Source organism: Hippocampus bargibanti, linkage group LG15 (assembly GCF_051943395.1).
Source record: "Hippocampus bargibanti isolate YZ-2025 linkage group LG15, ASM5194339v1, whole genome shotgun sequence".
Taxonomy (NCBI): Eukaryota; Metazoa; Chordata; class Actinopteri; order Syngnathiformes; family Syngnathidae; genus Hippocampus; species Hippocampus bargibanti.
Genome location: NC_142748.1, coordinates 6599737 through 6624218, shown reverse-complemented (window position 1 = coordinate 6624218; position 24482 = coordinate 6599737). Strand labels below are relative to the sequence as shown.

The 24482-nt window shown below is 42.2% G+C and overlaps 1 protein-coding gene across 22 annotated transcripts in view; it reads right to left on the bottom strand.

Annotated features, from left to right (window-relative positions):
• LOC148887344 (ankyrin-3-like) overlaps nt 1–24482 on the bottom strand; it is a 48259-nt gene that overhangs the window by 15577 nt on the left and 8200 nt on the right. For 11 of the 22 annotated variants that reach the window (XM_089015062.1, XM_089015053.1, XM_089015054.1 and 8 more), the window contains 34 exons: nt 24372–24395; nt 23219–23317; nt 22122–22220; nt 21903–22001; nt 21630–21827; nt 20449–20547; nt 19210–19308; nt 18768–18866; nt 18475–18672; nt 17517–17615; nt 17325–17423; nt 16469–16666; nt 16292–16390; nt 16079–16177; nt 15876–15974; nt 14988–15083; nt 14751–14823; nt 14529–14588; nt 11585–11708; nt 8924–9026; nt 8713–8757; nt 8423–8529; nt 7520–7552; nt 6579–6803; nt 5931–6029; nt 4102–4256; nt 3818–4029; nt 3529–3736; nt 2975–3071; nt 2676–2904; nt 1989–2114; nt 1150–1272; nt 692–718; nt 236–317 (listed from right to left, as the gene is read on the bottom strand). In XM_089015062.1, the coding sequence (XP_088871188.1) occupies nt 236–317; nt 692–718; nt 1150–1272; nt 1989–2114; nt 2676–2904; nt 2975–3071; nt 3529–3736; nt 3818–4029; nt 4102–4256; nt 5931–6029; nt 6579–6803; nt 7520–7552; nt 8423–8529; nt 8713–8757; nt 8924–9026; nt 11585–11708; nt 14529–14588; nt 14751–14823; nt 14988–15083; nt 15876–15974; nt 16079–16177; nt 16292–16390; nt 16469–16666; nt 17325–17423; nt 17517–17615; nt 18475–18672; nt 18768–18866; nt 19210–19308; nt 20449–20547; nt 21630–21827; nt 21903–22001; nt 22122–22220; nt 23219–23317; nt 24372–24395 (3931 nt within the window). The remainder of the gene's footprint in view (nt 1–235; nt 318–691; nt 719–1149; nt 1273–1988; nt 2115–2675; nt 2905–2974; nt 3072–3528; nt 3737–3817; nt 4030–4101; nt 4257–5930; nt 6030–6578; nt 6804–7519; nt 7553–8422; nt 8530–8712; nt 8758–8923; nt 9027–11584; nt 11709–14528; nt 14589–14750; nt 14824–14987; nt 15084–15875; nt 15975–16078; nt 16178–16291; nt 16391–16468; nt 16667–17324; nt 17424–17516; nt 17616–18474; nt 18673–18767; nt 18867–19209; nt 19309–20448; nt 20548–21629; nt 21828–21902; nt 22002–22121; nt 22221–23218; nt 23318–24371; nt 24396–24482) is intronic. The other 11 variants (XM_089015045.1, XM_089015057.1, XM_089015059.1 and 8 more) reach the window with 10 other exon arrangements.

Genomic DNA, 24482 nt, shown 5'->3' with positions numbered 1-24482 from the left:
AAAACTCACAACGACATAGGCAAGCACTGCACAACAGTTCCCAGATCATTCGTGCATAATATAAAAATTAAAAAAGAATGTACCATGTGGTAAACAAGCATGTGGACAGTGCACGTGTCAGGAAGAGAAATGTTAACTTACTACAACGCCTTGGACAAATGAATCATGGATTTATTTTTTTGGTTTTATTGATAGGTTTCTTTTTGTTATTGTTAGTGAAAAGGACAAAACTCACTCAGTGCAGGCTCGGCCAGATAGCTGTAGCGCTTACGTAAGGCTAGCGATGCAAAGGTATGACGTCGCTCTGGCTTTTCAGTCTGCAACAATAGCAAACAACACAAGTTGGCTAACAGGTGAGCGCAACTCGGAAATCCGAAACTGCAGCCAATTTAGTGTATGATCCGGACTTTAAAAACACAATCTTATCAAACAGCTAATTTATGGATATTTACAATGCTTGTTTTGGAGATTAAACATGTTTCATGTTGAACCGCTTTGGAAGTACAGTACGTCATCTTAGAGGTATTACATTAGACTAAAAAGCAAATGCATAGATGATATCATGCAAAAGTCGGCATTTGGACAAGGGAAAGTGTTACATTTCCCTTGGGGGCGGCGGCAATAGTAAGCCTACGCTAAGCAGATCTAACAGAGGGTGGCGCATGGTGGGGGAAGGGGGGGTGTAGTTTACCTCATCCTCGGCATCTGACTCCATTTCCTGGTTCCGAAGATGCATTGAAGATTTACATAATGGAAAGCAGGAAAGGAGAAGGGGAGGGGAACAAACATCAGGGTGTGGGGGGAAAAAATGAGCGTGATTTACAGAAGCTCCAGAAGCCACTGTGGCAAACGCCGCAAAGGAAAAAAGTCAACGAGCCAATAGTTTATCAAAAAGCACCACGATAAAATGCAAAATCATCGAGTCAAGGCATAAAAAAAGCCAGCCAAAAAGCATCCAAATGAAAAAGAAACAGCCAAGCAACCACAACATACGACAAAGAACCAATCGACACTAAGAGAAGCCTTCAACAGATAAAAGACACATTTTGGGACACGTCTTCCTCAGATTTTTAGCCTTGCGATGAAACTTCCCCGACGGTGATGATGCTCATGGAAGTGACGACACAAAATGGTCATTTGGTGCCTTACCTTTTTGGCTGCGGGCAGCGTGATGTTCAAGTTGCACACAGCCGTTTGGGGGAGGCCTTTGGTGCTTTTGCACTCTTTGAGGAAGGTGAGACGGCCGCACGGTTCCTGGCTGGGGTCTCGTACCTGCGGTGGGTGGGTGGGTGGAATGGCTTCTTTATGTACCTTTCGCCATCACGGCGAAATCTGAGCAATGGCTTGATTTGATTTGGGGTATATCTGGCTATCTATTAGCTATCTTGCTGGCTATAGGCTAGCTAGCTACAAATTAAATAGCTAGATATTATATTATACTATATGGCTGGCTAGCTAGCTAATTGAGTCAGGAAACATATTAGCTATCTAGCTATCTATTAGCTATCTAGCATTCTATTAGCTAGCTAGCTTTCTCTCTTTTTGAGTTATTTGCGGGTGAGTGAACGCTGGCGCATGTGGCTGCCGCTACTCACCCACAGAAAAACTGATCCTGTGACTGTAAAGTGACCTTGAGAGTTTTGAAAGGCGCTTAGAAAGGAAATTGATTATTATTATTATTAATAATAATTGAGTTGGATTTTTTTGAGACTTAACAGTACAGGTAATGGATAGATTCATTTCTATACAATATCCATTGCTTATCTATGGTCGGGGGTGTGTACTGATGACAATAAAATTCCTTTTCCTACGCCCTCGCACGCATGTCCCAATTAACGCTATTTTAATGAATTGGCTAACACAAACAGGAAGGGGGCTTTAACCAGGATTGATTGTATCGACCGTTCGAGGTTAGCGATCGATGACAGAGGCTACTAAATTCGTGCATTGAATGGAGAATAAAATGTAGCGGGTGTGTCTTCAAGTACCTTGACGCAGAAGGGCAAGCGGTTTTCCTTGAAGGCGTAGAAGTTAAGCACTAATTGCTGACCGCTTTTGGTCAGAGGAGCCAAGTTTCCATAGCAATCCACGTAAATGGGACGACCTTCGAGGACCTGAACACACACAAACCAGTCAGAACTATAACAACAATAATTTAAACACTGGTTATGATAATAACGTCGCCATGTCTGGAGCCAGAATATCAAGTTTGCGACCTTCTGTAGCCAGACACAATTCCACCTAAATTTATATTCCCTCTCGTTCCCTCAGATCCTCTTCCTCCCTCCACCTGTGTGCCCACCCTGCCCGTCTCAGCATGATGGGGGACAGAGCTTTTAGCTGCTCTGCTAGCAAACTCTGGAACTCACTTCCTCCCAACATTCGTAACATTGATTCTCTTTCCCACCTTCAAATCCCATCTCAAAACCCACCTCTTTAAAATAGCATTTTTTGTGTAGCTCTGTTGTTTCTATTTATAATTGTATTTTATTTTATTTGTAATTGTATTTTATGATAGTATCTATGCTTGTCTGTGACTATAAAGTGTCCTTGAGAGCTTTGAAAGGTGCTTGAAATAAAATGTATTATTATTATAAAGCTCTGGGAACCGCTAATTCTTAGCACATAAAGGGTTTCCTGAAACTCTCCAAAGTGGTTGAAATGTTTGATTATACCTCAATGTCTTTGCTCCTGGCCACCTCCTCAAAGTTCTCCTGCTGCTCTAAGGTCTTGTCCACCTTGTCGTCAGTCATACAAAAGCACCTGAGCCTGGACTCCACCGGGTCATTCATCTTGGCGAACACCACAAACTTGGCCATGTAGGGTACACAGATCAGCTCCCTGTAGAGCTGCGAGGCCAAACCCACCGTCTCGGGGATTTGGTGGCAGTCAGCTAGCCAGAACCTGCTCACAAACACCATGTTAGCATGCATGGCGCAAGACTTAACGTACCAGAAGAAGCCTGGCCCCTCACCGTGCTGACACGTTGGTTGTGAAGGATACGCAGTCGTTGACGAAGGTGAGCGGAGTCGTACCCGTGATGTCTTCCCATTGTGCCGGCGATGTCCCACCTGTCAGATGATGATAATAATAATAATAAAATATTTAATTTATAAGCACCTTTCAAAACTCTTAAGGTCACTTTACATTCACAAGATGAGTTTTTCTGTGGGTGAGTAGCGGCAGCCACATGCCCCAGCGTTCACTCAACCCAAAAGTAACTCAAATAGATGGAAAGCTACCTAACTAGCTAATAGATAGCCAGCAATCTATCCAGCCAGCCAGCTGAATAGCCGTATGGCTAGCTCGCTAATAGATAGTTAATAGACAGCCAGCTATCTATCCAGCCAGCCAGCTAAATAGCCACATAGATCGCTAACTAATAGACAGCCAGCTACCAATTCAGCCAGCCAGCTAAATAGCCATATAGCTAGCCAGCTAATAAATAGCTAATAGATAGCAACAATTCCATCTTGTGTCCTTCCTTTGTATTGCCGTGACCGAGTTTTACGAACAAAACCGCTTTACCTGTAATGCTACAGAGAAGTCGGAGACAGGGGCTAGAGTCTCCTTTGTAGCCATTGGAAAGACCCTCGCCCGAGAGAGGTGGGACTGGGATTGTCATCGTGATGGGTTTGTGGAACTTCCTCCGTCTTGGCTCCACTGTCACAATGGGGCTGAAGGTTGCACGGTGTCCTAGGATCTTTTTCACGGTTTCGTCGGGTACTGGCTGGGCCTGGGAGGCCGGAAGAAAATGGTTAGGGTATGTTTTTCTCTCCTATAGCACACCACGGTAAAGCTTTCAAGCGTAGCTCACCTGCAGGCCAACCTTGATCTTTTTCGTAAGCGCACCCTCTGGAAAAGAGGCTTGAACCAATGGGATGCTCCGGCTACACAGAGTCCCGCCCTCCGGTCCCATCTGATGAGTTTCCTGCCTGATGCGAGACACCACGGCAAAGTACTGAGGGAAGTCTTTGGTGATGATCCGGCAAATCCTCTTCCTTTGCAACTCTTCGGCATTGTCCAGTTCTGCGAAGGTGTCAAATACTTTGAATTAAGTGACATTTCTTGAGAAATTTGAAATTAAAAGCAGACCTTTACCTTCATCCATGCCGTTGAGGAGTTGACGTAGCTCTTCGGTCTTGTAGTCGTACAGATGCTCCTTCCAGGTTTCTCCATTTTCGCTTCGCAGAAGGATCAGTTCACGCTCTTGCCCCCGCATGGAGCCAAAATGGGGGATCTCCACTATCACGGGCCTAGTAGGGAATAAATTATTCATTCAATTAAGCAGCATTCAAAAAAAAAAAAGATTGAAAAGTTGACCTAAGTTGTTGCTCTACTATCTTAGACCACTGATGGGCAACTCAGGGTCACTAACTATTCTGCATGTTTGAGATGATTCACTTCAGAAGTCTTAAAAACCATCCTGATTGATCATTTAAGTTATCTGTGGATTGAAAACATGCAGAATAGTGGTCAACCGCTCCGATCTAGAGGTGTATAGAGTGCAGGTGTGAATGGATATCTGAAGCTGTAACGAGAGGAAGAAACCTTAAAGTAGCAAAGCGCACAACAGCACAAGACAAGCAAAAAAAAACCACTAGTTGACAACTTTATGGTGAGAAACAAAAGAGCAGCGGCCACTGGTGGGTTCTTTGATTTACTATTTGGTAAATTGCCCCAAATAATGTAATGATTTACTTTATATGCGGATTAGTTATATGAAGTGAGGCCTTAGTCACATCGCAAAATGATGTTTTTTTTCCCCCCTTTAAATCCAAAGAATTCACACAGGAAGTCTACAATGGAAAAAACATCAAACGGATCAAGCCGATCCTTGTAATGAAAGCCACATTCCCAAATAAACAAAACAGTCCAGCCCAAAACAAGCCAATCGAAAACCAGTCATGTCATTGGAAAAACAATGTCTTGGTGATGAAAGTACTGAAAACTGGATGGATTCCAAGCTAAAAGATGTAGTTTCAGGAAGAATGGACAATTTTATAAGAGCTGTAAATGGCTAAATGGGTAAAAATCGCAAACCTGAATTATAGAAACTCACAGAAAGAAATAAAAATGGACGTCCTTGGTTCTGGTGTTCATTTTGATGTTCATTCAGCTCAGTAATTTGCCCATAAAAGTATTGTATAGTAGTTTATATTTAATAATAATACATTTGATTTCTAAGCGCCTTTCAGAACTTTCAAGGTCACTTTACAGTCAAGTTTTTTCTATGAGTGAGCAGCGGCAGCCACACGTGCCGGCATTCACTCAATCCCAAAGTAACTCAAATAGATAGCGAACGATACTAGTGCAGTGTGTTCTACCGGAAACAAATTCCTTGTGTGTTCTATATACTTGGCAATAAAGATGATTCTGATTCTGATTCTGAATAGATAGCTAATAGCTAGCAAATAGACAGCCAATAGCGAGCGAACAGATAGTCATTAGCCAGCAAATAGATATCCATTAGCCAGTGAATAGATAGCCATTAGCCAGCGAATAGATAGCCGTAAGCCAGCGAATAGATCGCCATTAGCTAGTGAACAGATAGCCATCAGCTAGCGAATAGATAGCTAATAGCTAGTGAATAGATAGTTAATAGCTATAGCTAGCTATTAGTTAGCAAATAACTAATAGCTAGCGAATAGATAGCCATTAGCCAGCGAACAGATAGCCATGAACCAGCGAATTTAGCTGGCGAATGAGCCATAGTATAAAAATCCTATGAAAAATAAAAGATGACCAAATTCTTCCCAAAACTACACGCTAATCTGATAGCATGATGTCATGGTTGAACTAAAATTCAAAGCTGATGTGTGGAACAATCATGAGCCAGCTGTGTTGTGACTAGGGTGGCGGGCGTAGGGAAGAGCAGAGAATTATTGGAGAATAGATGCTATGTTTTTTGTCTTTCTCCACGTTCCTACCCAACAAATCTAGTTCCTCGGGGTCCCAGCTGGAGCACTGCGCTAACCAGGCTCTCGCCTTCATTAAGAGCTGGTGGCATTCTGGGGAGATGTAGCTTACTGCGGTTCACACATAGACACACAAACAAGACACACGCAATACAAATCGAGTGAGGTCAATGAACGGAGACTTGAATGAAATGTCATTTTGGTTGTTGGGAAAGGAAGTTTTTGCACTTTGGTGGCATAAAATTCCAGCTGATGTGACAAAATGATGTGAAGGTGATTGTGGTTTGTGACACATTGCTGTCAATCAGCTATCACAGATGACTGTGTGCTAAAGGAAAATGGCCGCTAATTGTTTTGGTATGAGTTGAGGGAATGTTTCAGGTTGAAGATTTCAAGTTCGGGTATAAAAGGATCAAGTAAAAATGTTAAAGCTAAGCTAGCTTTGACAAAAAAAAATAACTATGCAAAAGAAATTGGCTTTGTTTGGACTCTTTTATTGGACAAGTGCAGCGTGTAGAGCGGATGCGTGTTTTTAAAAGTTTAGAGACGGTAGAGTGGCCACGCAGATGGCTGGAAATAGCAGCGGGCAAAAAGCAAAAGTGCAGAAAAGCTCCTTAGCAAAGCTTTCACAGGTTGGAGGACAAAAAATTGAAGTCTCACCCCAGGAAGTGCGCTCCCGCTGGGCCAACCTCCACTAGCCGGCTAGCTAGGCCTTCACCTTCCACCATAGGGGGCGGCGACGCCAGTTTGTGCCGCTTGACCAGACGGCACGTGATGCGCGTGGGCGCCGTGCACTTCCTGGGCGGGATGATGATGCGCATGCCGTTGTGGCGGCTGCCCCGCATGGATCCGCCGCGGGCGTCCACCATGAAGCTCACCAGAAATCTGGAGAGAAGAACGACCACGTCTGCAGGCTAAAGTTTGTTTGGGATTGAGTGCGTGCTGTATAATAATCCATTTCATTTATAAGCGCCTTTCAAAACTCTCAAGGTCACTTTACAGTCACAGGATCAGTTTTTCTTTGGGTGAGTAGCGGCAGCCACACGCGCCAGCATTCACTCACCCGGAAGTAACTCAAAAAGATAGAAAGCTAGCTAGCCAGCTAATAGATAGCTGTCACCAATAGCTAGCTAGATAGCCATATAGCCAATTGATAGCCAACTAGATTATTTAGACTATTTTATTTAGACTATTTTATTTATAAGTGCCTTTAAAAACGGTAGTGATGCATGCAATTGTGTTTCAGTGTATTTCAAGCAAAACCCATCCATTTGTATACCATGAGGAGCACCCTGGACTGTTTGCCAACAAACTGCAGTAGACACACACACCAAAAATATCCAAATTGTGTCCAAAAAGTTAGTGTTAGTAGTGGCAAAAAACACACCGTGCATTAGAATAATCTCATTCAGTGTATGTACAAGAAGGCGTTACGTGGTCACAAAGAGCACAGCAACCCGCTGTGGACAAAGGGAGGAGGGGTTAGTGGGAGTTAGTGAGCGGAAAGGACACAATCCGGGTCATTGGGGAGGCGGCTGTCAACAACGGGGGCAAATCAATCCAATCAATCAATGAATCAATCACAGCCAGTCAGGCGTCACCTGCTGTCGTACTGCGGGAGCGGGGAGGAAAAACTGCGGGATGGATGACAACAGAGCTCCGTCACATCAACTAAACTTACTAGTGATGTTACTAAAAAGAAACTGTTGAGATTGCACTTTGGTAAGAAGAAGAAAGAAATGGTGCAACTCATTCACTGCCATTCACAAATGTATTCGGGAACTGAAAATTTGTTAGGGTTTAGGTTTTTTTCATGCTTGGGTGCCGATAAAGCCATGGTCTTTGGCAATTATTTTTTTCTTTTCAGCAAGGGGGGCAGCATTTCCCTTTTTTCCATGTTAGCGCATGTCCTAGCTTCAGCTCTTGTTAAAGCGCTATATAAATCACTATGAATGTATTGCAGTGTATTTTGGATAGCCACCCTCATTTCAAACTCATATAACTCCAGACCCATACAATTTAGGAAATAACTTTTTTCTTTGATGAAAAGATGTGATTATTTTTTTCTTTTCAACAAGGGGCCAGCATTTCCCTTTTTTTTTTTACCATGTTAGCGCTTTGTTCCAGCTTCAGCTATTGTTAAAACACTATATAAACCAATATTGTATTGGATTTTGGACAGCTGCCCTCACTTCAAGCTCATATAACTCCAGACCCATATAACTTAGGAATTGACATTTTTTTTCTGGTAAAAGAAGAGAGTCTAAATTTTCCTATGCTGCATTGAATGTTTATGTAGTCCTAAAAGTCATTATTATGTGGATTCAATAGACAATGACAACAACCCTGGCACTGGAGTGGACTCATTTCTGCCCATGTTTGGCAGTGAATGAGTTAAATTCAATTTGATGGCCATTATTTTTAAAATCTTAGTATTTATTCAATATCAAAAAAGTAAACAAAATAAAAAAAAAATACAAAGAATATCAGAATCACTGACTTACCCAGAGTGGATTGGAGAACAAACAAGGTTGACGTTGTCCATCGCATCTGGTGTCCAGCTGTACCTCCTCAGCGAGTCGTCGTCGCAGTCTTTAGCCACCGCCAAGCGCTGCCCAGACAACACGGTAAGGTTACATTACCAACATTAAAAGATGATATCACAGTACTACAAAAAAATAATAATGAGGCAAATGTAAAAATGAAGAAAATGGCATTATGTCTTGTAAGCATCGAAATTCCAAATTGTGATGCTAATAAAACCAAAAGCGAGTCACCAGACATTGACATTTACCTTGTTGTGTTGTTCTAAAGTGCAAGATCGTTCCTTACAGAGCATCTGCGGCAGCGTGGGAACAGACAGGAAGTTAGTTCCATTTTGTCGCGACGGATGGCAGAATTGATCACTAATCACATTTCGTATTGCTGACAGGCTGTGATGAAATCGTGATCGTTTGCTTTCGGCTCACGTGGACCACCCTTTAAATAATGCCAAAAGTCCATACCATGTCCTTGCTGGGCGCCAGCATCTCTTCAATCATCATGCTGTCCCTTGTGAAGGAGCTGCGGTTGAGCGCGTTGGACCTGTCGGAACTGAAGGAACGCAGGCTTGGGGCGAGGGGGTTGGCAGGTTCACGGGTTACCGAGACAACAGCCAAGATGATGAGAGGCGGTGGGGAAGGAGGATGGGGGGGTTGGACGAGGAGGTGAGTAGAAAGGGAAGGGGATCATGATATCAAAAGGGGAAGGTGAAAGTGAACAGAAAGTAAGGGAGGGGGGGGAAAGTCACATTAAATGCATGCAGCTTCCAGGAACCAGAATCGAGAAAATGCACTTTAAATTATCACATTTTTAAGTAAAACTTATTACCCACTTAAATGAAATGATGCAGTTTAGGTACAGATAGAGAGTGAAGCCGTTCTGCAAAAAGAAAATGGCTGCCAACTTTTTTATTTCCCGGCCCCAGTCTTCGGTTAAAGCCGCATGATTGGTCAATAACGCAGCACAGATGAACGACAGTGAGAAAGTTTCAACTTTGATAGTTTAAAGGCAGAGTGTAGACTGCAAGGTTAAAATATCCCATCAATCAGGCTCCACAAATAACCCGCACAAGCCATCTGTACGCTTGATGCAAAAACCTATGAACCCAGCTAAACAGAAGACAATTGATGAGGAACTAGATAAAATGATCACAGGGAAAGCACCTCCAAGGGATCATTCCTCAAGATGGTGAAAGAAGAAGGTCACGTTCCTCATCAAGTGTTTAATGTTGATGAAACCGGCCACTCCATTCCGTCAAGCCATCAACGACCATCACAAAGGTAAATAAAATGTAAACTTTATTATACGGGACAGTTTATTTCGTTCATTATAATACCATAGGACATTTATCATACATAAAATAAGGGATGTTTTGCGTAGTTTTAAGGCTTAGAAAATTACAAAGTAGAAAATTATGTTTTATAGGGACCTGGGAACTGATTATTGTCATTTTAATGGTTTCATATGGGAAATTAATTTTTGGGATACAAACTTTTCATCTTACACACTGTCTGGGAACCAATTAAGTTCGTAAGCCAAGATATCAGGTACAAGCAGACAACGGACATTATATTTTTTTCTACGATCCAAATGACTCAGCAAAACCACAGATGCTGCGGCCGTCGCCATGGCAGCGTGAACGGGAGGCAACACGTTCGTATTTATGACCTACAGGTTCATCCATGTTACTTTATGTCACTAAAATGTCAAGTACGCGCCTGCCAGATATGTTATTAGCTACCAAACTTTATCTAATGAAGTTTTGCATGGAATTATAGAACATGATGCAATACATTCGGGTCCATGGAAGCTCAATGGGGGAGTTTGGGGGGGCACAAAAATCACAACAACGTTATCATGACCACCACCATAAATAAAGATGGCACACACAACAACACGCCTACAAATCAAATTAGCCAATTAAACATATATGTGGAAGTTAACGATTCTGAGAGGTTAGATGGGGGTTTTGGGGTGAGGTATATGGAGATTTGGGGGGGGGGGGCTCAGCAGCATGCCATCAGCCTTACCTGACTTTGGGACTAATACACAGAGCGCACATGGAGGGAGAGAACATAAAATCATGAGCCATGAAGCAGAATGGATCGAGATGATCACACGCATTCGCTCGCTCGTGCTGCATTCAGGTAGTGGGAAATTTCCAATCGCTGATAAAGGCTGGCAACATATGACCTCGGGAGCTTATTTTTTTCAAAATAAATCAATAAAATAAAATATTTCCTGACTGTTTGTTACCCCCCTTGTGTACCCCAATGTGCACATTCTCATGTGTGCTGAGGGACATGTCAGCAGCTATCTAGCTGGCTAGCTTTTAGCTATCTAGCTAGCTAGCTATTAACTATCTATTATTGATAGCTGACGTTGATTATGTTGTGGGTCATTTTTACCTGTATATAAAAATCCACACAAAACAGTCAAATAATAATAATAATAATAATAATAATACATTTCATTTCTAAGCGCCTTTCAAAACTCTCAAGGTCACTTTACAGTCACAGGATCGGTTTTTCGGTGACATCAGGAGCTTTCTAGCTGGCTATCTGTTGGCTACGCAAATAAATAGAAAGCTAGCTGGCTAGCTGGTGGATGGGTAATGCCTGGCTGGCTGGCTGACTGGCCAGATGGTTAGTAGATGGATAGATAGCTAGCTTTCTATCTATAGCTATCTATTAGATATCTAACAGGCTATCTATTAGCTATATAACTAGCTATTAGCTAGCTTTCTATCTATTTGAGTTACTTCCGGGTTGAGTGAACGCTAGCGCGTGTGGCTGCCGCTGCTCACCCACAAAAAAACTTTATCCTGTGACTGTAAAGTGACCTTGAGAGTTTTGAAAGGCGCTTATAAATGAAATACATTATTATGATTATTATTAAACACCTTTTCAAATTTTCTGAGGCTGTCACTGTTCAGACATTGAGCGACGCACCATTTGAGCGACCTCTCCCACCCGAACCACGTCCATTTCATGTTGCAGAAATGTCAATACTTTGGCAGGGAAAATGCATTTGACCTTTGAAATCTATTCAGTGTCAGTACTTTTTTCAATGCTACTTTCCGTTAGCACCTAATTAAGTGTTTCTTTCATCCGGCGGGGTCTCACCTCTGCGAACGTGCACCCACGCTGAAGCCCATGTAGCCCTCCTGCGGTAGCGAATCATCACCCAGTTCACGCAAGTCCTGGGGCGCTAGGTACTTGTCCGTATCTCCCGTCATGGCGTCGTCACCTGGAGTCCCAAAGAAAGAGACAGGAGTTGAGGACATTTGGGATGACACAAGTCCAAATCGTCATGGCAACCAAACGGCAAACAAGGCATATTTAAAAATAAAGACATTTAAAAAAAAAAAGACTGTCAGAAGTGGACTTATTACATTTGCTAGCTTGTAGTGATCAGTTTTGAAGAGGAGCTGGAAAGCGGGAAAAAGGCAACAAGTGCACGCAAGAGAATGAAGACAGCGAGGCATTCCAGCGGGACACCCATTCCCCGCGCCTCGCCTTCCCCCACCCTAAACTTTCACAGACCCCCATCTGGTGACATTCCAAGCCTTTCTTTCGGGGATCTACCATGACTCACCTCTGCCTTGGAAGCACTTCATTCAGCGCTGTTTTTTGCCCAACTTTTTTTTAGGGGGAGGACGAAGGAGGTGGGGGGTGTTCTCTTTCTATGTCTCTCGATCACGCAAACAGATCCGCTTTCTCCCGCCTACCCTCCCCTGTGCCAGGATAATCCAATCTGTGTGCGTTTGTGTGTGTGTGTGTGTGTGTGGGACACAAATAGCAAACAGGGTGTGACTCGCATTGAAGTTGACTAACTTGATTAAGCAAGCGTCTTGTCTGTAACTAACAAATTGCACCCGCATTTATTTACACGTGCATGCAACCAAATGATTCGCTACAGGTCAGGTTTTAGTAACACCGAGTGAGGGTGAACAAATATTTAGGTTCAAGGGTCATGTTTATCTGTAAATGCAATGTGTCATGTTATTTTTATAAACAACATGGTTTTTTTTCTCCCATGAACTAGAATTCTAAAGTGTACCGCAATTGTCCTTAAAATGTACTAAATTATTCTTTATTAAACTTTTGAAAATAAACACCGCGCTCATTAACTCATTCACTGCCACATGTGCAAAAAGGTGTCCAATCCATTGCCAGGGTTATTGTCATCATCACTCGAATTCCAGGACCCACAGAATAGTGTGTTTTAGGACTACATAAACATACAATGCAGCATAAGAAAACTTATTTCATCAGAAAAAAAGTTCCTAAATTATATGAGTCTGGAGTTATCAGAGCTTGAAATGAAGGCGCGGCGAGAGTGGCTACCTTTCCAGCAGCTCCTGTATTTTGTTTTTTACTTCTTTCTTTCCTTTCCTCTTCCTTTCATAACTTTGCTGCTGCGTTACTTCCGGGTACAGTGAACGCTAGCGCGAATGGCTGCCACTGCTCACCCCCACAAAAAAAAAAAAAAATCCTGTGACTGTAAAGTGACCTTGAGAGTTTTGAAAGGCGATTAGAAATTAAATGTATTATTATTATTATTATTATTATTAATACAAACATATTGGTTTATATAGCGCTTTAACAGCAGCTGACGCTGGAATAAAGCGCTAACATGGAAAAAGGGAAATGCTGGCCCCCTTGTGGAAAGGAAAAACATTGCCAGAGGCCATGGCCAGTGCTTTATCGACACCCAAGAAAAAACAAAACCCAGATAAATTCAGGAATGGTTCTCTACCTCATATTTTAAAGTCAGAATAAATTTGTGTGAATGGCAGTGTAGGAGTTAATGTGCCCCAAATGGTTTTAGGCTCAGTGACTATTGATAAAAGAATGATGAATTTACTTGCCCTAAAACACTTCCAAAATCATCTAAATGACAAAATTGTTCATGTTTTTCATGTTAATAAATGGCCACGCCAAAATGTTAGGACCAGCTCACATGTCAATAACATTCTCCTGTTATTCATGAGCAGAACTGTATAAACTATGTTAAAACACAACTAAGCACAAATCACAGTAAAATCGGCCTCTACAATGAATGTAAAGACAGTCACCGCACCTAAAAAAAAAAGAAGCGTGTCCCATGATGTCATCTTTTAAATGAAATATAATCGCTTCTTAATTGAGTAAGTGTATTTAAATAATGCAAAATAATCAAAACATCGGCGGCAGGTCGACATAAACAGTTTACATAAGTAGGCTGCTGGGTGTGTGCGCCTGTTCTTCACTCCCGCCATGAGTGCCTGCGTGCATACAGTTAACACACGAGCCAAATTTAGACATGGAAAAAAGCACTCGCAGGCTACATTATAGTTACGATGTTAGTGTTCGCAATAAAACCTGCTGTTTTTTTTTTTTTTTTTTTTACTTTCGGGACTTACACGAATAGCTGACGTAGACATTCCCACAATCCATCTCTGTTTGAACAGACACCATTTTTAAGCTCTGCTTTGTCATTCGGCGGAGTGTCCTTGACCGTGACGTCACCTCATTAAATTGAGATAAAAGGATCTTTTCACACTGATGTAAAAAAAAAATGCTGCAGGGGGGGGGGAACCATTGTTTGCTTCCTTGTCTATAATTTGTGTGTGTGTGTGCACTCCATGCAAACACCACATGCACAGTAGTACACACGGTATCCATGGCAACAGAGAGAAAAGGCTGACTGGCTACATTTTGACACCCCGGAGAGATGGGGTGACGAGGGAACATAATAGAAGTACTGTTAAATATATGCACAAAAGCTTTAAAAAAATGCCGAATGAAATGTTTCCACAATTCAAAATGGTTCCCAGGTATCTTAAGAAAAGCTCTACACAAGGGATAAAGAATTAGAGCACGCTTAATATGCAATTGTCACACTAAGGTTGCAATCGCTGGTTACCGTGACAACCCTATATAGTGCGAAGACGACGAGAGAACTATTTTTTTTAATGTCCCTTTTCCATTATGTATACACACTTGAAATAAACAATTGAACATAAATATGAAAACAGAGATGATGATTTTAAAATAAGTGATTAAAAAAAGGATGAAAAAGTACCTTCATCAACATCGGACAAATAGTCCTCTGTGATAATTTCAGGAGCATTGGCCTTACAGGCTGTGTGATGGGGAATGGAGGAAAGTGTTAAAGAAGAAACATGGAAATGAAGTTCAAGAAAGAATTAATTATGGCATCAAATGAAATGAAATGAAAGCACAAATTCCCTGACATGAAATGGGGTGTTAAGTTTTTGAGGCAATACAGAGTAAGACGCCTTACCGTCATCGTCCGACATGTCCAGCACCTCGTTCATGGTCTCAGGAACGTTCATCTTGTGCTTCTCTGTGACCGTCTGAGGAACCGACGCAAAAGATGATCAATGTCAACATGTATTCCATGATTATGTGTCTTTATCTGAACAAAATAGTCAATTACCAACTCAAATATATTGTAAACTCGCAAAAAACAATGTGAAAGATGATAGAAAGGGAGCTGCTGGACAGTCGTTTGACGCACCTGGGTGGTCAGCGTCTCCTCTGTGACCACCTTGAGCGTGTCCACTACGGAGATGTAACCGAGCCTCTTGGCGATGGACAATGCGCTGTTTCCATTCTGCAAATACGGGTTACGGATTATTAATGAAAATTATGGATTACAATATAACAATAAGTCAAAAATCATCAAAATAGTAAAGAGTCAATGTTCTGGCTAGCTAGCTAGCTATTAGCTATCTTGATAGATAGCTAGTTAACTATTAACGAGCTAGCTAGCTAGCTAGCTATTTGAGTCAGGAAGCATATTAGCTACTAGCTAGTTATCTAGCTATTAGCTATCTATTAGCTAGCTAGCTAGCTAGCGTTCCATCTATTTGAACGGCATTCTTCTCGTCCGTTTCGCTAAAGCTCCACTGGTGGAGGCAAGCCATCCCTTCAACGCAGGTGGAACTTTGCCACTTTTTACTGACTTCTATTTGTTATCTAGCTGACTGGCTATTAGCTATATATCTATATAGCTAGAAAGCTTGTGGATAGCTAGCTATGTAGCTGGCTAGCTGTATGTCGTTCTAGTTGGCTGGCTAGCTATCTATTTGCTAGATAGCTAGTTTTCTATTTGAGTTACTTCCGGGTTGATTGAACGCTGCCGCGTGTGGCTGCCGCTGCTCACCCACAGAAAAACATATCCTGTGAATGTAAAGTGACCTTGAGAGTTTTGAAAGGCGCTTCTAAATGAAATGTATGATTATTACTATTATTATGACTCTTATTATGACTATTATTGTGACTATTTTGACTATTATTGCGGCTATTCCTGCGATTATTACTACTACTACTACTACTATTACTACCATTACTATTATTATGACTAAGAATCTTCACACAGGAAAAAAAAATATATTCTCAATACCGTGGTGAGTTCATTGGGCGAGGCTCCATGATGCAGCAGAAGATTGATAATGTGTGTGTGTCCCTGTTGGGCAGCCTGATGAAGAACAGTGTAGCCGTTCTGTGGGATGGCGAAAAATAAATTCATCACAATGTAGTAGGGAGGGGGGGGAAAATAATCAAATAAAAGTCCAATTCAGAGAGCCAGATGGTGCGATGAATCACCTTGGTTTTAGTGTTGACCTTGGCCTGGTTTTTCAGCAGGAAGTGGACCATCTTCACGTTGCCGTAGTGACAAGCCACTTGGAGAGGAGTGTAACCCGACTGAGGATAAACATAAAAATAGAGTAACTCAAATACAGAGGGGTGGAAATGATGCTTAAAAAAATGATTTTTATCTAATTTAAATATTAAAATGAATGTGATTTTTAAAATCACCTTTGTCTCGGGATCTATGGTGGCTCCATGGTTGACCAAAACCTCAGCCACGTTGACTTTATCCTCCTGGGCGGCCAGATGGAGCGGCGTCAAGCCGTGCTAAAACATCAACGGTGCAAAAGAAGTAAGCGAATTCAAACTAGAAACTCTTTTCTTTCGAGGTTCTAGAAGTTGCACCTTGTTGCCCGTGTTGACCGAAGCGTCCCGCGCCAACAGCAGAGTCACAACATCCACGTTACCCTCCTGCGCGGCCAGATGTAGCGGGGTGATGCCTTGCCGCGTCACGCTGTTGGTGGCTGCGCCGTATTCCAGTAGCGTGGTGGCGATCTCCAACTGGTTCTTCTTGGAAGCGATGTGCAGCGGCGTGTAGCCGTTCTGAACCGCAAGCGTGTAATTTCAACATGCTAATTTTGCGCCATTAACATTTTTTTTTCAAACTTTTTCAAAGAGTATCCTCAGAGAGTGTCGGCACTCACAATTTGGCTTAGAAAAGAGTTAGCTTTATTCACTAGCTTAGCGGCTATTCTGGGCCATGACAACAATAGGCACATGCAAATTTCTTTCGAATTTAAATATAATTTTGAATCAAATTTGGACCAAAATTTAACAATTTAGAACGTTGGAATACTGTGATACCTCAGCGTACGAACACTTTAGCTCACGAACTTCATTCTGATATCATCAAGAGGCAACAACATGAACGACCATCACAAAAGTAAATAAAACAACTTTATTATATAGTACAATTCATTTCTTTAATTACAATCCAATGTTTAATTAATGTTTATTATACATAAAATAACATATTTTGTTGTGTAGTTTTAAGTCTTATTTAGTAGAAAACTATGTTTTATGGGGACCTGGGAACGGATTATTTTCATTTGTAATGATTTCTTATGGGAAATTAATGTTTGGAAGACACACTTTTCGCCTTACACACACTTTCTGGGAACTAATTAATTTCGTAAGCTAAGGTATCACTGTATATTCCCCAATTTTGCATTGGTTGAATGTAATAAAGAGAATCTCTGACCTTGGCGGCCACATGCGGTGAGGCTCCTTGCTTGAGTAACAATAGCGCCACCTTCTGGTTATCGTAGTGTGCAGCAACATGCAGTGGAGTTAGTCCACTCTGGACACACCAGCAAAGAAATATACAGTGTTAGGTAGCGGTGAGAACTCAAATCGTGACTCTTGGAGGAGGCTAAAAGGGGCCATCTGTCACCTTCCCAGCGGCGTCTGGCGCGGCGTTCTTTTGCAGTAAAAGGTTGGCCACTTCCAACTTGCCGTACTTTGCCGCAACGTGCAGCGGGGTGAAGCCCTTCTGAAAATACGCAAGAGGAGACAAATTAATGACCTTAATGACAAAAATAATAATTGGATAAATGTATAAATATGTAATTTATATATACAATATGAAAGCCATTTGACTGACATCACTGATACGTAGGTGGACTTGTCGCGACTTGGAATTGAAGCGGATTTACGTGGGACAGGAGATGTGAGACAATCACTTTTCGGCGAAAATAATAATAATAATAATGATAATAATACATTTCATTTCTAAGCGCCTTTCAAAACTCTCAAGGTCACTTTACAGTCACAGGATCGGTTTTTCTGCAGGTGAGAAGTGGCAGCCACATGCGCCAGCGTCCACTCAACCCGGAATAACTCAAATAAATAAAAAGCTAGCTAGCTAGCTGTTAGACAGCCAACAGATAGCCAGATAGACAGTTAGCTAACTAGCTCGATACAATGAATGCTACAGCTTCTTTCATCAATGCTTTTCATCGATGGATGCTTGGTTTTTGCTTTCGACATTTAGCTTGTAGTAGACGTTCTCATCCACCATGACCTCTCTGATCCACTGGTGAAAAGGATGCTTTGATTCTCTCCTCGTTCATCTTGAACTGTTTCATGTGATAAGAAGGGTGTAGAAAGTGCTACAGATTGAAGACTGCGTCACATTATTTTGTTGTTGTTGTTTTTTTTTTTACACTTCAAGAGTGGCTGCCTTTACGGCAGCTCCTGTATTTTGTTTTTTTGCTGCTGTCAAATGTAAATTTCTTCACTGTGAGACAAATAATGGCTCCTGTAATCTATACTAACACAAAACAACTATCACCACCAATACTATTGCAAAAGTGATTGAATTGAATTGATACAGCGCCAGTGATGTTCACCTTGGTCGTGATACCCAGACTGGATCCCTGTTCGAGCAGCGTTGCCGCCACTTCTCGGTGACCCTCCCGCGCGGCCAAATGAAGAGGCGTGTAACCGGAACTGGTCGTGGTGTCGGGCGATGCCCCGTTAGCGAGCAGTTGTAAGACGATATCCTGCTTCCCCAGACGACTGGCGATGTGTAGCGGTGTCTGCTCATCCTGCATGTGGCAAAAAACAAACAAAAAAAAGGCCGATTCAATCAAGTGATATAAATAAGACTGGGGAGACATTATACAGCGCACACACACACTACCTTAGCCTTGGCATCAACTAGCGCACCATTCTGGACCAAATATCGCACCACATTAGATTGTCCCGCCCTTGCAGCCATGTGAAGTGCAGTTTCCCCCCTCTGGAACACACACACATACACACAAACAAACTATGACATAAAAAAATACTTAAAACTTCTCCAAAATGTTCCAAATAGACACCAGGGTGAAGAAATGAAACGCTCCAATTTTTTTTCATGCACGCCCTAATGACGTCCCATAACACCCGTCGCCGCGGTAACCCCGGCCACAGACACAGCGTGGGCGAGCAAATACTTGAGGTTGATGAGCTAACTGTGCAGTACTTTATTGCAACCGGAATAATACTACAATAGATATCACTAAAACTACTCTTTTCTAAATGGAGAACGCAGGGTGGTGTTTAATTTGATTACCGGGGGATATTAATGCACTTTTACTTACCACGTTGCTGGTGTTGGGTGAGGCGCCGTGGTTGATGAGGTGGTGGACGATGTTTTCATGTCCCATGAACGCCGCAACGTGAATGGGAGTCAGGCCGGACTGCGAGTGAAGGGAGACAAAACTGATATGACTTCAATTGGAAATGTTAATTTTGCATTGCAAAAGTATTGGGGAAGTGGATAAGTGAGTATGAGGGTGGCATTGGAAAAAATATATATACTAGTAACATCCGAGTTATGATCGGTGCAATTTACGACCACCCATATTTACGACCACCAGATTTTAATGTATTTTTTATTTTACAATAGGCACGGCAACGCGCAAGCAGCCGGCAACACATACTACAATTCTGGCCAGCCAGTATTTCACTCTTGCACAGCAATCTACTGCGTGACTACACTCAGTACAGTAGTTACACAGTACAGATACTGTCTCCTGTAGTACTGTTCACTGCTTTTTTTCCCTTCTGCGTCTGCCTGAGTCTGAGCGTGTGTGTTGGGCGACCTCTTCTAGCGATTTTTTTTTAACAGCGCACATGCGTGCGAAGCCATGCGTATTTGGGTCAGTAGAGCGCGTGTGCGGCGACACTAAAAGGTAAGTATAAAATTTATAAATAAACTGTACAGTACACAGTTTAGTTTGGTATATATTATACGTACAGGTATATAGTAATAAAAATTGATAATTCGAATATATAAAGTGATAAAAATGACACTAAAAGTTATCAAATTTATAAATGAACTCTAAACAGTTTGGTGTATATAATAGCATTCATTAGAAAAAGTTGCTTAAAAACAACAGATTGACATTGTATACTATTCAGTTGTATAAACCTCGCGTCAGCCATTTTGAAAGGATTTCGACTTACGACCGTTTGACTTACGACCATTTTGTTGGAACGGAACCCGGTCGTAAGTCGGATGTTACTTGTATGCATATATTTGTTGGAAACACAGCGATTTTCACAGTTAATGTGATTACATTAAATAATAATTAATTAGTTTCTGCACTGCATATAAATTGTAGTTCACCTCAAAGCTGTTCTTGCACACTACACTCAAAACCCACATTTACAGGCTCTCATTTTGTCCAGTGTAAGAAAAAAAATGAAGCAAACTATTCCCATAAATTTGCAGGCCCATAACTGACCACAACGGCTCCATTCCAAGCCCCGATTTGTTCATTCGGCGCAGCGTCCCGCTACTTTTCTCCCATATGCTTTGTAGCTATGCGACATACCTCGGTGACCGCCTGTATGGAAGCGCCGTGCTTGAGCAGGAGCTCCATCACCTTGACTCGGTTCTTCTTGCAGGCGATGTGCAGTGGTGTGAAACCATTCTGGAGGCAGACGGAGAACAAAAGGTGACTTCAAACAACGGCTGCTGGAACTTTATATGGAAAAATCTACACTCTACTTTCTTTCCCTCCCTGAGGAAGAGTGCGTGTGGAAAGAATTCACTCTGAATGCAAATAGTTTGCGCTCTCGTCTCTCCTCCTTGCTCAATGCCATGACTTCACACTACTTTTTAGTTTCCCCTCCCTTTTCTTGACTCTGGACGCTGCCAGGCTCTTTAACCACACCCCGACGTCTCCCGTTACACAACCAGCATTGCTGTCTCTACTCTGGGACAGCAGCTGAGGACGCAACATCTCTGAAGGTAGCCTTTGAGATAAATTAAGAGAAGTCCGTGAGAATGTAGGATGAGGTAAATAATCAATTTTAGTTTGGAGTTATCACTAAAAATTTTATTTTTTTTATAGATTTTTTTTTGTAGAGGCTTCCATTGCACAGCTTATGTACACTCATCTAGATGTGAGCAGAAAGGACTGAAGCATCATCTTTGAAGGTGTCGGAACATTTCGCTCCTCATCCGAAAAGCTTCGTCAGAGAACATTTTTTTTGCTGGTAGCTCTGGCCCTATATCACCCGCAGAAAAAATATCCTGTAACTGTAAAGTGTCCTTGAATTTTGAAAGCGATTATATATGAAATGTATTATTATTATTATTATTGTTATAATAGTTATGATACTAATACTAATACTTAGTAGTATCATTATCATTATAATTATTATGATTGACAGAGGTGGCGGTGCCAGACATCTGCTTTGATAGGTCCCTGCTCAAAATTTGGGGGGAGCAGAGGACTATTCCCTGAATCTAATCTGATTACTTCTTTTGTCCCGACTGATTAATGTCTATGACTGGCCCTGATTGTCCCATTCGCTCTGGTATCACCTTATCAGCATGACTAAGCCTACGTGGTAACGATCTAAGAAGTCTGTTGTAAGCACGTGGTTTACTTCGCTGACGAAGCTTTTCGGATAAGGAGCGAAACATTTGACACATTCAAAGAAGTACAGATGACGTCTGAAGAAACCTTTTCATTGATAAATAAATTTTAAAAAATGGCCTCCTCACCAGAGCTTTGGCATTGGGATTGGCCTTTTTGTCCACAATGACCTTAGCCACCTTGTAGTGACCGCAATGGGCTGCGACGTGAAGCGCCGTCAAGTAGTCGTTGGTCACGTCATCCACCGGCGCGTCGTGATGCAGGAGCAGCTGCACGCAGTTGAGGTGGTCGCCTTGCGTTGCCATGTGGAGCGGCGACAGACCGTTCTGGGTGGGCCCACCGGTAGTCGACAAAAGGTGGTAAGAGTGACGGCTAACGGGGTTAGCGTGATGTGGCATTACCTTGGTCTTGGAGAGAATGGGAGCGCCTCGGCTGAGTAACATCTCCACCACCTGCTCGTGGCCGCTACGAGCTCCGCAGTGCAGCGGCGTCAGACCATCCTGGGGTATTGAACAGGAGAGTAATTTTCATTCAAATTCTTTATATTAAATTCAATATTTTGACTTGACATAGTGACGAATGGCCACCATATACAAGAGCAGGGGTGGGTCCATGCACACCTTGGTCCGTGCGTCTATTTTGGCTCCTCGCTCCACCAGGAGGCGCACCATGTTACTGTTCCCACGCTTGGAAGCCACGTGCAGTGGTGTGATGTCATTCTGGATGCGAAAATAAATAATAATAATATTACATTTCATTTATAAGCGCCACAAGAATGGAATTTCACAGGTTTTATTTGCCTTCGCGGACCGAATAAAATGATGTGGCGGGCCAGATTTGGCCCCCAGGCTTTGACTTTGACACCTGTGTGTTAGCGGAATTTGGTTTGTAACTCGGAGCCTCAGCCGAGATGCGACTGTTTTTGTTATTGGTTAACTCGTTCACTGCCATTCATGAACTTATTCGAGAATTGAAAATATGACAGAGCGCGCCATTCCCAAATTTGTTCGGGTTTTGTTTTTTCTTCCTTGGGTGCTGATTAAGCGCTGGCCAGACTTCTGGCAATGTTTTTCTCTCCCACAACGGGCAGCATTTCCACTTTTTTCCATGTTACCGCTTTGTTCCAGCTACAGCTGCTGTTAAAGCGCTAAATAAACCAATATGTATGCATTGCATCGTATTTTGGACACCTGCCCTCACTTCAAGCTCATATAACTCCAGACCCATGTAATTTAGGAATTAACTTTTTTTTCTGTTGAAAAAAAGAGAGTCTAAGGTTTCTTACGCTGCAATGAATGTTTATGCAGTCCTAAAAACTCAATATTCTGTGAGTCCTTAAATTCGAGTGACAATGACAAAAACCTTGGCAGTGGAGTGGACACATTTTTGCACGTCTGGCAGTAAATGAGTTAATGAACACAATGTTTATTTGCAATAACTTCAAGAATAATTTAGTAAATATTAAGGACAATTGTGGTACAATTTAGAATACTAAGGCCTAATGGGGATCTACACTGTAACATGCGACTGACTTGACGTTCTTCATTTCAACATGTCACCCAAATATGGTCCTCAAGACCCTCTATACATTTGTCTATACAGGACGACGGACATGGGAGTACATGCGACACGTGTCTTTCTGCAGAGTGACACAGACAGCTGGCGCATACTTTTGTCACAAACACATTGCACGCAGAAACACACGGCAAAAACTAACCCGCGCCTTGAAGTCGACGGCGGCGCCTCTGTTGAGCAGCAGGGTGGCCACGTTGATGTTGCCGTAGTGAGCGGCGATGTGGAGAGGCGTGAAGCCGCTCTGAGACACAAGAAAAAAAAAGAGAGAGCATTAAAATGACACGGCCATTTTTTCCCCTGTGAGACAATGTGAGACAAATAAAGCAAAAAAAAGTATACAATAAAATAAAGCGCATGGGCTACTATCAAATGAATAGCGTGCAGATACAACAACACAAGAGCAGTTTTTAGTGGTTACTAACAGCAAAAGATACAATAAGGGTTAAATAAATATTCATGCATTACAACAGTGGTGTCAAACATACGGCCCGCGGGCCGGAACCGGCCCCAAGGAAGTTTGATCAGGACAATTTAAAAGTGGAAAAAATGCACGAACTACATGGAATTCATATTTTGAATGAGGTGCAATTCAAGCATTGTCCACTAGGGGACTGAGTGGTGCTTTTCATCCGCGGTTTCAACACAATCATTAGCCAAAAGAATTTCCAATGAAAAATGGACCATGTCATTTTTTTTACAGAGATGCGTGGGAAACATTTGTTCTTGGTGTGTTTTCAACAGGTTTGTGTATTTTGGTTATTCGTAGCATATAATTTTAATGGTCCGGCCCACTTGACATCTACAGAGGCCATATGTGGCCCACAATGTGAAATGAGTTTGACACCCCTGCGTTACAGCATGCATCTAACACAAACATCTTGAAATGTCACAGAAGCAAAAGTGGATTCTTTTTGGTGCAAAGAAAATCCGTTGGCGATGTTCACGCCCACAACGGCGCAAAATACCCTTTGTAAAATATGCGCAAGCGGCCATTGTAACACGCCTCTGCGCAGGTTGACTTCGCACCTGATTAGCGTTAGTCACGTAAATAGAACCCCTCATGTCACCTTGCTGTGTATTTTGTACACATTTGTACATAAATACAGCATACGTGTCCACACACACACCAAATGTAAATGTGACGTGAAGCTTCAGGTGCACAAAAAGTGAGCCAGCAAAACCTTTCATGCTAGCATTTTAGTGTCCATGCTAGTAGCGTGAAGGCTTTGCAATGAAACCATGGGGAGGAAGAGGAGGAAAGAGAGAAGAAGAGCAGAGCAAGAGAATATATGTACCTCTGTTGTTCTATTCACCATCATCTAGAAACGGAAGGTCAAAGAGGGACGGGATGAGAAAAGAATGTGGGGTGGTTAGAGAACCACGACAACAGCGACACCATGGCGGCA